The sequence below is a fragment of the Spea bombifrons genome, chromosome 12 (genome assembly GCF_027358695.1).
Source record: "Spea bombifrons isolate aSpeBom1 chromosome 12, aSpeBom1.2.pri, whole genome shotgun sequence".
Classification (NCBI taxonomy): domain Eukaryota; kingdom Metazoa; phylum Chordata; class Amphibia; order Anura; family Pelobatidae; genus Spea; species Spea bombifrons.
In genome coordinates, this window is record NC_071098.1 from 18479549 (window position 1) to 18494714 (window position 15166).

General features: G+C 42.4%; 1 protein-coding gene across 1 annotated transcript in view; it reads left to right on the top strand.

The window, feature by feature from the left end:
• Window positions 1–15166, top strand: part of REXO2 (RNA exonuclease 2) — a 75376-nt gene that overhangs the window by 23092 nt on the left and 37118 nt on the right. Inside the window, exons 2-4 of the mRNA XM_053451799.1 lie at window positions 7846–7929; window positions 8044–8121; window positions 8237–8348. Coding sequence (XP_053307774.1) covers window positions 7846–7929; window positions 8044–8121; window positions 8237–8348 — 274 coding nt within the window. The remainder of the gene's footprint in view (window positions 1–7845; window positions 7930–8043; window positions 8122–8236; window positions 8349–15166) is intronic.

Here is a 15166-nt window from a genome sequence, read left to right on the forward strand (position 1 = left end):
CTGGTCTGCCTGGGCTTCCAGGCAGACCACCAGCAGCAAAGCCCCCAAAACGGGAATTAACCCCTAAATGCCGCGATCACGGCATTGAAGGGGTTAACGCTGCGCTGTCGCTCCCATGGAGCGATCAGGCAGCTGGGGGGTGTTGGGTGAGGTCCCCAGACTTGTGTGGGGACCCAATCAACACACAAACCCCTTCCCTGAGGCTGCCTGTGGCAGCTGAAAACACGATTGCTGCTTTTCCAGCAACCGCGTTTTCAGCCTACAGGATCACTCCGTGGGAGTGATCTCAGGCTCGGGGGCGGGCTCGGAGTGGCTGTGCTGTCTGCCCAGACTGGGCAGACAGGAACAGCGCCCCCATGTGGTGACTCAGCCTCTTACATCCACAATTTTTTCTGGATGTAAGAGGCTGACAAAACCTAGGCGCCAGGACAAAATTCTCTGTCGCCATGGCGACCTGGCGCCTGGGATTTGTCGAGCCCTGGTATAAGGCATATACAGTATATAAGGCATATGTGGGGAGGACAGTGTGGCATGTCTGGGGAGGACGGAGTGGTGTGTCAGGGTGTATAAGGCATATCTGGGGGTAGAGAAGTGGCATGTCTGGGAGGCAGGGTGGCATGTCTGGGGAGGATGGAGTGGGGTATCAGGGGATATAAGGCGTATCAGGCACAGTGGCAGATGTGGGAGGCAGCGTGGAGTGGCAGATGTGGGAGGCAGCGTGGTGTGGTATATGTGGGAGGCAGCGTGGTGTGGTATATGTGGGAGGCAGCGTGGAGTGCTGTGGTAGGCAGCATGGCATATGTGGGGGGGCAGCATGGCATGTCTGGGAGGCAGCGTAGCAAGCCTGGGCTCAAATGTGCATATATTGGGGGGCTGGTTGGGAAATAAAGACAAGAAATGTATTATCAAAGTTTTTTTATTCTGCTGTTTGTATTTAACATCATTTGTTTAGTAAATTATTTTAAATAAATGAAAAATTTACATTCATTTTTTTATCCGATTAATCGAAAAAATAATCGGCCAACTAATCTATTATTAAAATAATCGTTAGTTGCAGTCCTAATATATTTCCTTACAAAATTACCGTATTTGCTCGATTATAAGACGAGGTTTTTTTCAGAGCAAATGCTCTGAAAAATACCCCTCGTCTTCTAATCGGGGTCGTCTTCTAATCAGACCTCAAATAGAGGTCTGATTAGGAGACTAAGATCCAGATCCCCCGCACCGCTGCAGGGGACCTGGATCCTCCTGTCGTCGCCCCCCCCCCCACACACACACACACTTACCGGTGCTTCCGGAGGTGAAGTTGGCAGCGGGGGTTTGTATGCGTCCGTCGCAAATACCTTCCCCGACTGTCAGAGATCAGAGTTCCAGAGTTCCTGATCTCTGACAGCCGGGGAAGGTATTTGCGACGGACGCATACAAACCCCCGCTGCCAACTCCACCTCCTTCCGGCTGCCGCGGAATGAGACGTCAACCCGCTGCCCCGGCAATACAGCAGGAAATTGGAAGCACCGGTAAGTAAGTAAGTGTGTGTGTGTGTGTGTGTGTGTGTAGGGCATTTCTGGAATGCCTTACACCCCTATATGCCACTCTGGCACTTAGGGGGTTAAAAGGCATATTATGGGGCAGAGTGGCATATAGGGAGGTATAAGGCATTTCAGGAGGCAGAGTGGCGTTAAGGGGGCATTTAATAGTGCACTCTGCCTCCTGAAATGCCTTATACCTCCCTATATGCCACTCTGCCCCATAATATGCCTTTTAACCCCCTAAATGCCAGAGTGGCATATAGGGGTATAAGGCATTTCTGGAGGCAGAGTGCTCTATATAATGCCTTTTAACTCCCTTAATGCCACTCTGCCTCCTGGAATGCCTTATACCTCCCTATATGCCACTCTGCCCCATAATATGCATTTTAACCCCCTAAATGCCAGAATGGGATATAGGGGTATAAGGCATTTCTGGAGGCAGAGTGGCACATAGGGGGTCAAAAGGCATACCATGGGGCACAGTGGCATATAGAGGGTTAAAAGGCATATCATGGGCCACAGTGCCATATTGGTTTGGCAAGCCTGGGGGCAGATGTGCGTAACTGGGGGACAGGTTGGAAAATACAAGAAATAAAAACAACAAAAAAATATTTTTCTCAATCATAGCTTTTATTAAAAAAAAAAGTTTACATGAATTAACATTTATTGGTAAAACTTTTTTCCTTTAGGGTCGTCTTATATTCAGGCTTTTTCTTTTTTTCCTAAGTTAATATTCAGATTTTGGGGGGTCGTCTTATAATCAGGGTCGTCTTATAATCGAGCAAATACGGTATATAATTTTATGAAACAAATTAAAGGTTAATATCAGACCATTGCCAGCAAATGGCGTTTTCTAATATTTCTGTATATATTACAAAAATTCCACATTGGACCAATATATTAAAAGTGCAGTAGTGTCACCCCCCCCTCTATAATATCTTACAATATGGTGTGATTTCACTGTGGAAATTTAAAGATATAGCGCTCCAAATATCAGACCTGTAATCAGCTACTGGGATTTTTTTTAATACCTCACATACCACACTTTCTAAGATTCTCCTTTTCCTTGTTTGTACCCACATAAATCATGCATCCTTTTTCTGAAAAAAAATAGGGCTTTCATTTGATACCATAAAAACATCTTTAAAAAAATCAAGTCTTAGTTGTGTTAAAAAAAAAAAAAATCTGTTTTTGCAAATTTCTTAGAATTTCTTTTACACATTAAGTGCAGGGTCTGCTGGACCTTGGTTTGTGCACTGGGGTACAGTGATGCTGGAATTGAAAAGGGTCTTCCTCAAACTTTTCTCACAAAATTGAAAGGATAGCATTGCCCAAGATGTCTTGGTATGCTGACAATAATTAAGGAGTGTCCCGGGACTTTTGTACCTATAGTGGTACTTGAAGGAAGGTCCATAAAGGTATGTTTGGATGAGTTTGATGTGGAGGAGCTTGACTGGCCTATACAGAGCCCGTTTCAACTATACATGAAAACAGGTAACCCCCCTCCTTACCCTTAACTGGAACAAAAATGAAGAAACCATCAACACAAAAGAAGGTCTAATCCTCCTAAATGAATTGGACTGGAAGAGCGATCACAATCGCCCAAACAGATTTGTACCTTAGTTGGGTGATGAATCAGGTAGGAGTCTCGATGCAAGAGCAGGCTTGGATTTAGAACATGGCCGAAGGAAAAACTGACAGATACAGTTCAGGGCTCCTTTCTGCTTTAGCCCTGGTCTTCCTTTTGGGTACAATCTATAGGTAGGTAATCTGGGCACAAGCATGATAAAAACTTGGGGTGAGGAGCCTTGTAAAGGCAGGATACAGGCTTGTGATACTGGCTGGGGACACGGCAGGAGCTTGGCTCTTGAAGGGGTCACGCTCACAAGTTGATCAGTCCAAAGACAGGATGCTGTTGCAGGGGCTCTCTCCGTAGCCAGGAGGAAGCTGCCAGACAAAAACCACTGTACAGTACCAATCACAAGAAAATCACAGTCCAAAGCCAAAGGTCAAACCTTCATATCTCAATTAAGGTTACCAATGGGATGAACTCACAAGCAAGGTCTGGATTGCCCAAATGAGGGGCAGGTGTGTCGTGCACACAGGAATAACATGGCCAAAGAGAGGCAGAAGAAACAAGTTTACCAAGGTTATTCACCTAGAATCCACGAGGTTGCTGGTTTGAATCAATGTAGTTCCTGGCATCTCCTTTATCCCCTGACCCTGTATTTGTGGATTCCTCTCAATTTGCCTTGGTCTAATCTGATTCAAAGGATTTCAGGATCCAAAGTTTTTGTTCTCGGAAGAAGGTGAGATAACGGAATGTTCCTTTTTGTTTCCTGCGGACGAAATCAACATCTTTATTGCAGCAGTGAAATTGGCCATGAATGTATCTCAGGATGGAGCATTCTTTCAGTGCCATGAGGCACTTTATAGTAGGGCTGCAGCTAACGATTATTTTCATAATCGATTAGTTGGCCGATTATTTTGTCGATTAATCGGATAAAAAAAAAATGAATGTAAATTTTTCATTTATTTAAAATAATTTAATAAACAAATGATGTTAAATACAAACAGCAGAATAAAAAAAACTTTGATAAAATGCATTTCTTGTCTGTATTTCCCAGTCCCCCCCCTAATTTATGCACATTTGAGCCCAGGCTTGCCACGCTGCCTCCCCGACATGCCACGCTGCCTCCCCGACATGCCACGCTGCCTCCCCGACATGCCACGCTGCCTCCCCGACATGCCACGCTGCCTCCCACATATGCCACGCTGCCTCCCACATATGCCACGCTGCCTCCCACATATGCCACTCCACGCTGCCTCCCACATATGCCACTCCACGCTGCCTCCCACATATGCCACTCCACGCTGCCTCCCACATATACCACTCCACGCTGCCTCCCACATATACCACTCCACGCTGCCTCCCACATATACCACGCTGCCTCCCACATATGCCACTCCACGCTGCCTCCCACATATGCCACTCCACGCTGCCTCCCACATATGCCACTCCACGCTGCCTCCCACATATACCACTCCACGCTGCCTCCCACATATCTCAGTCCCCTCATAGAGTCACAGACCCGTTCGCATCACACTGACACCATACTTTTTTAAATAAGTACTGGGTTAATCTTTACGGCCCCCAGGATTTAGATTCCCCTTAGTTTGCCCCCCCTTTATCTCTAACTGCACCTTAAGTTAACTTTATTAAATTAATCAAATTAACCCTTAGTCCTCATCATTAAATTAACCCTAAACGCCCCATTAACCATAACTACCCCTAAATTAACTCTAAATACCCCATCAAAACAAAACACCCCATTAACCATAACTGCCCCTGAACACCCCATTAACCATAGCTGCCCCTAAATTAACCCCCACCTCCCCTAACTTTCAGCAGCCCAAATATTAATTTTATACTTAATTAGATGAGTGTCACAGCCATGTGGTTCTGGCCTTCTGGGAGAAGGAAGGGGCGGGGCCAGTTGTCACAGTGATTACAGGGAGGGACTGGTAAGTAGGAGCTGCTGCTGTGAGTCTAAACGGATTATATAATGAGGGGTATTTTCAGAGTGTTTGCTCTGAAAAAACCCTCATTTTATAATCGATAATAATCGATTCAACTAACCGATAATGAAATTCGTTGGCAACGAATTTCATTATCGATTATTATCAATTTTATCGATTAGTTGTTGCAGCCCTACTTTATAGCATTATTAACCTCTTAAGAACCAGGCTATTTTTTCTTTTTGTACCGTTTGTGACCAAGGCTGTTTTCTCATTTTTGCGGTGCTCGTGTTTAGCTGTAACTTTTTTTCTCTCGTTTGAAAATGTAAAAAGTAATGAGTATAGTCACAAGCGGACAAACTTTGTTTTCAATGAGAAGTGTCCGCTGGAGTGGTGTACATCATGCCTCCACCGGACTCTAAAGCAGTGGAAATGATTTCTGGAGTGATGAGTCACTTCTGGAAGGGTTTGGGCTAGGCCACTGGGATCCAGTGAAGGATAATCTTAATGCTACAGTATATACAGGTATTTTAGTCAACCGTATGCTTCCAGGTCTGTGTTACCAATTTGGGGTTTGGGAACCTTTCCTGTTCCAGCATTACTGTGCACAAATGAACCATAACAGGTTGAACATTGGCTTAGTGATAGAGAACAGAGAGTTGTTATAAATGGTACATTTTCAAGCAGGACAAAAGTGGTAAGTGGTGTCCCTCAGGGTTCTGTTCTGGGACCAATTTTATTCAACATATTTATAAATGACTTTGCAATAGCCGTTGAAAGTCATGAAAGGAATGGAACACTTTAGTTATGAAAGGTCAATTAATTTCAATCTGTTTAGTTTAGAAAAATGGCACCTCAGAGGGGATATGATAGCGTTATATAAATATATTCAGGGCCAACACAAACCATTGTGTGGAAATCTATTCATAAATAGGATTATGCATCGGACATGTAGTAACACATTTAGACTGGTAGAAATTAGATTTTGTCTAAGGCAAAGGAAAGGGTTTTTTACAGTAAGGACAATAAGGATGTGGAATTCTCTGCCTGTAGAAGTAGTTTTATCAGATTCTGTACAGATATTTAAACAACTGGATGAATATTTGCAAAAACATAATATTCAGGGATATAATTTTTAAATTACGGGGAAACAGCTTCTTGATCCAAGGAGAGATCTGACTGCCATTCTTGGGTCAGAGGGAATTTTTTTCCCTAGTCACAACTGGGTTGTTTGCCTTCTTTTGGATCAGTAGCAAGAAATGAACAGACATGGGAAACTTGATGGATGCATGTCTTATGTAACGATCTTTTGTTTTTTGTTTTTTAACACAGTGGTATAAATAAATTAATGTATTCATTAATTTCGCTTGGGTTTGTAAATACCTCATATAAGTAGGATTTGGATCTATTTGTTGTGGTGAGCCGACTATCAACTTTTTATCACCTACATTTACAAGCACAAAGCACATGCATTTCCCATTTTGAAAGATCTCTTGACACCAGGGATCCCTTAAAACTAGAGAGAATCCTAATGATGTCAAAAGGGATTCACCTTAATATTTTTGAAAATCTCCCTGTATTTTTCCTCACTTACATACGAATGCCAGCTTTTCTGGTGTGTGTGTGTGTAGAGATAGATAGATATAGATTTAGCATTCTGCGACATGAATTGAGTTTCAGGAACTAGTATTCAAATGGGTTATTCATAAGGTCCCTTTAAGAGAGTGCTCCTAATCTCAACTCGTTACCTGTAAACAAATACTTATTTCACTGAGTAAAATGGTAATTCATTAATTTTAAATGCATTATTCTGGATTTTTGGTTGTTCTGTCTCTCGCTGTTCAAATAAACCTACCATTAAAATGACTGATGATGTTTTTGCGAGTGGGCAAACATACAAAATTAGCAGGGGATAAATAAGAAAGGGTTGATCAAAGGCATTACACAAGTTCTGAAAATGTTGGGGTTTTTTTTCATGTATTAAAGTGGTTTAATACGTGATGGCCCCAAATGTGTGTCATAGTTGTAGACAAATATACTTTGTGGGATTATATCAAGCGTGCATTGTAAGAAATTATGACCCTCTTACAGGGTTATTCTTTTAGGGAATGTGTGACGAATAAAGCACAAATACAAGCGTATAGAAAAATGTATATTGATATTGAATTAGGCTACTGTTACAGGTAATAAAACATATAACATACAGAAAACATTTACCAATAACACAAAACAAAAGGGATACTTAAGCACATTCTTGGGAAACCTCTCTCAGCTCACAGGCTTCTCCCAAACCCCATCTTCCGCAGCTTTGTTCTGTGTCTCCTGACCCAGGACACTTCTGTTCACTGCGCTCTCCTTTCTCAGACTTCTTTCTCCCAGAATCTTCTTTCTCTTGCAGCCCCTAACTAGTCATCCCAGAATTCCTTGTACCTCCCAGAAAGTGGTTCACCCAACCCCTCTTTCCAGAGATTTCCTGTATGACCCAATTATGGAGGAGACAGGTAGTCTATGCAAACATGCACACAGTTATGTTAATATACATCGGCTTCAGTTGTCTGACCCCCTGTGGGGTATCCCACCTCTGTTGGAGCCTTTGTTCCAAACCCTTTGTAATGCATTACTATGCAAATTACATTACATTGTAAAACCAGATATCTCACCTTATAGAAACCCAAATCGTCCCCAAAACATTATGCAATAAATGTAATGTCCCATTTTAAAGGCACCCTTTATTTCTTACAGCATTATAACCCTTTTGTATATTCTATCATCATGAGATCTTAAATTTATCTTGTAGATGACAGGCCTGGACATTGAAAAGGATCAAATAATTGAAATGGCTTGCCTGATTACAGACTCTGATTTGAACATTATCTCTGAAGTAAGTGCTTTTTTTCTTATCAGATTGTGCTTGAATATGTGACATTATGCTCGTATTTTAACTGCAGTAACTTCTGGTTTAAAGCTTTTGTTTACGTATGGTTTTTTTTGCCAGGGCCCTAATCTCATAATCCACCAACCAGATGAATTACTAGATGGTATGTCTGATTGGTGCAAAGAACACCATGGAAAGGTAAGGATTTATATACGCTTTCATATTTTTTATGAATAATACATTTTATTTTGTGTCTTATAATGGTTATAGTTAAACATATATATGAACTAATAAATATATTCTTCTTTCTTAGTCTGGACTTACCCATGCAGTACGTCAAAGCCACTTGACATTACAGCAAGCAGAGTATGAGTTTCTGTCTTTCATTAGATTGCATACTCCACCTGGGCTCTGCCCTCTAGCAGGTATGTGTTTTGGGTTTGCTTGTTAATGCATAAGTATACAAAAACCGAAAGTGTTTAAAGACATACTCACTTGTATTCCGATTAGTTATGTCGTGTTCTTTCTAAAGTATGCTCTTTGCCTATTGCCAGTTTGTTATGCATGATTCCCAGTGAAAATACTTGTTCCTCCAAAGGTTAACACTTGGAACATTATTAATATTAATGAATGCAAATAGCAGGGTTTAAGGAACCGTCTCATCATCAAAGTTGTGTTTAAAAAAAAAAAACAAAAAAAAAAAACGGGGAATGTTTAGATCTATTTTGTACTAACTTAACACATTTAAGGCCGAACTGTCTTATTTATTTTTTTCTACCTTTCGTAGCTGAGGCTGTATTTACATTTTTGCAGTGCTTGTGTTTTGCTTACATTTTCTTCTTTTTTCATTTAGTATACACAAGTTATATATTTTATAACCCCTTAATGACAAAGCCAGTATATGTACAGGCTCAAAATGCATTGTTTTCAATGGGTTTTGGGACCGCTCATTGTCCTTAACCCCTTAATGACAATGGGCGGTGCCTAAACCCATTGAAAACAATGCATTTTGAGCCCGTACATGTACGGGCTTTGTCACTAAGGGGTTAAATGGGAAGAAGGGCTTTCTTTAATTACAATTTTCTTCACTATGTTTTTTTTTACATGTGAACAAAATAAACACTTTTTATGAATTTGATTTGAAACTTTTACTCATCTACAGAAGCTAATGAAAAAAACTGCTCAATAGGTTATATTTTTCCTGAGTTTTTTTCAAGTTAGACGGCAGTAAGTATAAGTAGCATATTTCTATTCCAAAACCAGTTTTTTCCAAATCTGTTCATTCTGTGCCCATGTCCTGTTTGACATCTTTGAAGACCAATTCAACGTATTCCCATCAAACCATTTATTTTTGAAACCTAGACACCCAAGGGTATTTCAAATCCTAGTATTTTAACTATTTCCATGCACTTATCCTACCACCAGCCTTTGTCAAATTTTCGGTTTCGGTCAAGAGTTTTCATTTCTGTGCATCCCTAGTTTTTTTTCCGGAGAAAATGCTCAGAAAAATATGATAACACTATAAGATATATCTTATAATAAGACTAAGATCCAGATCCCCTGCAGCGCTGCAGGGGACCCAGATCCTCCTCTCTGACAGCTGGCGGGCGTCTGTGCGATGCGTGCAGACATCCACCGCTACTGTCCTCCACTTCCGCCAGAGCTTCTATGATGGAGCACCAGCGTGACGTTGCGCAACGTTCACCGGCTGCCAGAGAGGAGGATCCCCTGCTGCGCTGCAGGAGACCGGGATCTTCCTCTCTGGCAGCTAGTGGGTGTCTGTGTGATGCACGCAGACATCCTCTACTACTGCCAGCACTTCCGCTGGGGCTTCTGTGATGGAGCACCAGCGTCACATGACCTTCCGGTTCTCAGTCATAGAAGCTCCAGCGAAAGTGCCGGCCGTTAGCAGAGGTTGTCTACGCGCATCGTCCAGATGTTCACCGGCTGCCCCTACTAGACACCAAGGAGTCTGTAGCATGGGGGGTGGGACATATTTGGGGGATTAAGGCATATCACGGAGGCACAGTAGCATATAGGGGGTTATAAGGTACATCAGGGGGGCAGAGTGGCATATTGGGGGGCAGAGCGGCATATCTGGGGCTATAAGGCATATCTGGTGGCAGAGTGGCATATCTGGGGTAAAAGGCATATTTGTGGGCAGAGTGGCATATCTGGGGTATAAGGCATATCAGAGGGCACTGGCATATAGGGGATATAAGGCATATCTGGGGGGGGACAGATTGGCATATCAGGGGGGCATAAGGCATATCTGGGAGGCAGTGTGCCAAGCCTGGGCTCAAATGTGCATAACTGGGGGGGCAGTTTGGGAAATAAAAACAAGAAAGGCATTTTTTTTTATTCTGCTGTTTGTTTTTAACATCCTGTTTAGTAAATTATTTTAAATAAATGAAAAATTCCCTCCCTTCGAAAACTGTGCTGCAGAGAAGTATGCCAACATAACGACCCCACAAGCATGTCTCCAGACCTAAACCCTATTGAGCATCTGTGGGGCATCCTCAAACAGAAGGTGGGGGAGCACAAGGTCAAACCCATGCATGGGTAGTATCACTGTACTCAAGAGATGTTGCTGAACACTAGGGCTGAAACAACTAATCGATAAAATCGATAATGAAAATCGTTGTCAACGATTTTCATTATCAATTAATCGGATCGATTTTTATCGATTTATAAAAAGAGGTTTTTTTCAGAGCAAATGCTCTGAAAAACTCCTCTCCTTATATAAACCGACCTCAAACAGAGATCGGATTATAACACCGGAATTCAGATCCCCCGCTACGCTGCAGGGGACCTGGATTCCCCTTCCCTGGATTCCCCTCGGCCGGTCTCTCACTTCCGTCTCTCTCCCCCTCCCATCTGCCTCCTCCCCCCTCCCATACATCACTCTGCCTCTCTACCCGGCACAGTTACTGACAGGCACTTTCCCTGCAGCTTCATAGAAGCCTCAGTGTAAGTGAAGGTGAGTAACGGAGTCTGTCTGTGCGATGCAGACCCCCACCGGCTGACAGAGAATCATCCTCTCTGATAGCCGGTGAGGGTCTGCGTCGCACAGGCAGACTCCGTTACTGCCCTTCACTTACACTGTGGCTTCTATGAAGCTGCAGTGAAAGTGACTTCAGTAACGGAGCCGGGTAGAGAGGCAGAGCGGTGTATGGGAGGGGGGAGGAGTCGGAGGGGTGTATGGGAGCCACCGTCCAATACACCACTCTGGCTCCTCCCCCTCTCATACGTCACTCTGCCTCTCTACCCGGCTCCCTGGTGTCTTGTCAGAAACGGAGGTTCACAGGAGGCAGAGTGGAGTATGGGAGGGGGGAGGAGGCAAAGTGATGTATGGGAGGGGGAGGAGCCAAAGTGATGTATGGGAGGGGGAGGAGGCAGAGTGGAGTATGGGAGGAGCCAGAGTGGAGTATGGGAGGGGGAGGAGCCAAAGTGATGTATGGGAGGGGAGGAGGCAGAGTGTTATATAGTAACATAGTAACATAGTTCATAAGGTTGAAAAAAGACCAAAGTCCATCAAGTTCAACCTATATACATATTGTGTCCCTACCGTGTTGATCCAGAGGAAGGCAAAAAACCCTTATGAAGCAGATGCCAATTGCCCCATACCAGGGGGAAAATTCCTTCCCGACTCCAAATATGGCAATCAGAATAAATCCCTGGATCAACGTTCTGTCCCTATTAATCTACTATCCATAACTTGTGATATTATTGCTTTCAAGAAACACGTCCAGGCTCCTTTTAAACTCTTTTATTGAGTTTACCATTACCACTTCCTCTGGCAGAGAGTTCCATAGTCTCACCGCTCTTACTGTAAAGAACCCCTGTCTGTGCTGGTGTAGAAACCTTCTTTCCTCCAGCCGTAGAGGATGTCCCCTTGTTATAGATACAGTCCTGGGTATAAATAGGTCCTGGGAGTGATCTCTGTACTGCCCCCTTATATATTTATACATAGTTATTAAGTCCCCCCTAAGCCGTCTTTTCTCCAAACTAAATAACCCTAATTCTGATAATCTTTCTGGGTACTGCATTCCCCTTATTACTCTGGTTGCCCGTCTTTGAACCCTCTCCAGTTCCACTATATCTTTCTTGTACACTGGTGCCCAGTACTGTACACAGTATTCCATGTGTGGTCTGACTAGTGACTTGTACAATGGTAGAATTATTTCCTTGTCATGGGCATCCATGCCCCTTTTGATGCACCCCATGATTTTATTTGCCTTAGCAGCAGCTGCCCGACACTGGTCGCTACAGTTAAATTTACTGTTAACCAAGACTCCTAAGTCCTTTTCCATGTCAGTCGTCCCCAGTGTTTTCCCATTTAATACATATTCCCAGCCTGGATTTTTCTTCCCCATGTGCATAACCTTACATTTATCCGTGTTGAACCTCATCTGCCACATCCCAGCCCAAGCCTCCAACCTATGCAGATCCATTTGTAATCGTGCACTGTCCTCTATTGTGTTAACCACGCTACAGAGCTTAGTATCGTCTGCAAAGATTGATACTTTACTATACAATCCCTCTACAAGGTCATTAATAAATATATTAAAAAGAATAGGACCCAAAACTGACCCCTGTGGTACCCCACTAGTAACAGTCACCCACTCAGAGTATGTACCATTAATAACCACCCTCTGTTTCCTATCACTGAGCCAGTTACTTACCCACATACACACATTCTCCCCCAGCCCAAGCATTCTCATTTTATGTACCAGCCTTTTATGTGGCACCGTATCAAATGCTTTGGAAAAATCAAGATATACGACATCCAGCGATTCTCCCCGATCCAGTCTTGAGCTCACCTCCTCATAAAAGCTGATCAGGTTAGTTTGACAGGACCGATCCCTTGTAAACCCATGCTGATATGGAGTCATACATTTATTTTCATTGAGATACTCCAAAATAGCATCTCTTAGGAAACCCTCAAACAGTTTACATACAACAGAAGTTAAACTAACAGGCCTATAATTCCCCGGGTCACTTTTGGTCCCCTTTTTGAATATTGGCACAACATTTGCAATGCGCCAGTCCTGGGGAACAGACCCGGTCACTATAGAGTCCTTGAATATTAGAAATAGGGGTCTGTCTATTACATTACTTAACTCCCTTAGAACGCGGGGGTGAATGCCATCTGGACCTGGTGATTTGTCTATTTTGATTTTTTTTAGGCGGCACTGCACTTCTTCCTGGGTTAGACAGGCGACATGTACTGGGGCATTTATCTCATCCTGCTGTATATTACCTGGCATTTCATTTTCCTCTGTGAATACAGCAGAGAAGAATATATTTAATAGATTCGCTTTTTCCTGATCCCCATCTATAACGTCTCCCTCATTACTTTTTAAGGGGCCGACGCTTTCATTTTTAACCTTTTTACTATTTATATAGTTAAAGAACATTTTGGGGTTTGTTTTACTCTCTTTGGCAATGAGTCTTTCTGTCGCCACTTTTGCTGCTTTTATCTGATTTTTACATATTTTATTTTTTTCCCGATAGCTTCTTAGTGCTTCCTCACTGCCTTCCTGTTTTAGTAGCTTAAATGCCTTTTTTTTGCCATTTATTGCCACCTTTACATTTTTATTTATCCACATTGGTTTTTTCTTGCTCCTGACACTTTTATTCCCATACGGTATGTATGTACGGTATATGGAAGGGGAAGGAGGCAAAGTGATGTATGGGAGGGGAGGAGCCAAAGTGATGTATGGGCGGGGGAGGAGGCAGAGTGGTGTATGGGAGGGGGAGGAGCCAGAGTGGTGTATGGTTGAGTTATAGTGGTGTATGGGGGGTATTATGAATTTTTAGGGCATATAGGGGGTATAAGGCATATGGATATTAGGCATATCAGGGGGGCATAAACATATTGGGGGTAAAAGGTATATCAGGGGGCTCAGTGGCATATAGGGGGTATAAGACATATCGATATTAGGCATATCAGGAGGGCATAAAACAAATCTGGGGGTAAAAGGTATATCGGGGGCTCAGTTGCATATCACTGGCATATAAGGAGTATAAGGCATAGCAGGGGGCACAGTGGCATATCCGGGGGCACAGGGGAATCTGGCATATAAGAGGTATAAGGCATATATGGGGGCAGAGTGGCAAGCTGGGGGTCAGATGTGCATAACTGGGGACAGTTTGGTAAATAAAAAAATTTAAACAAGGCTTTTTTCTCAGTTTTTATTAAATATGAAAAATAGTTAACATATGAATTAATATTTACTAATAACTTTGTATTAAAACCTAGTTTGAGAAACACCGTGTTTGGCTTTTATTATGTCAGTAAAATAAGAAGGTGAATAGAGAGAGGCCATTGCAATAAAGAGATGAAAGTGTAAATTGTACGTTTTTTTATTGCAATTTTTCTTCAATTTAAAATAATGTATTTTTTTATCCGATTAATCGACAAAATAATCGGCCAACTAATCGATTATTAAAATAATCGTTAGTTGCAGCCCTACTGAACACATAGGCTGTGACACAGTGACATATAAAGGGCAGTAAATGCATACCCGAATTACAATTTTTGTGAAACAAAAACACAATGACTACCACAAACTTTGACAAAAGCTGGTAGTAGAATTAGTCTATGGAAAGTTAAAATACCTCCATCTGAAATACTCTGGGTGTCTAGGTAAATTGAATTGGCCTGGTACAAAACATGGGGGACGTGATGACCAGATGGTAAAATTCTAAACTGAAAAATGCACTCCTCCCAAAAGTGGCCTTTCAGTCCCCAAACATAGGGTTAAATATGAATGACGCGCATCACTGTTTCTAAACAAGATTTTTTTTTAAATGTGGTATCCTGGGAGTTGCGCCCCAATAGAGGCCGGAAAAACTGCTCAACAAAAGTATATATTTTTTGGAAGATGACGTGCCAAAGTATTTTACTTGGGGCATTTTAATACTTTTTATTTAACCATTCTAGTGCCAGTCTGTCCTAAACATTGCAGTAAATTTTTTTTTTTTTCATTTTTAACAAACCCATTCTATGCTAACAGAGTATTTCAGTATTTCTTTTCCTGGGTACATAAAATGACTGAAACAACCTGTGATTTGTATTTAGAAACGCCCCCATATGCATGGTTAGGGCATGTCTCTTTGGCACTGCGGGTTCAAAATTGGAACATGCGCATTTCAGTTTTCAAACATGGAATTTTCACAGATGAGTTTGTTGGGTCCAGGTCTCTTCTCAGACATGTAGACATCACATAATACATTT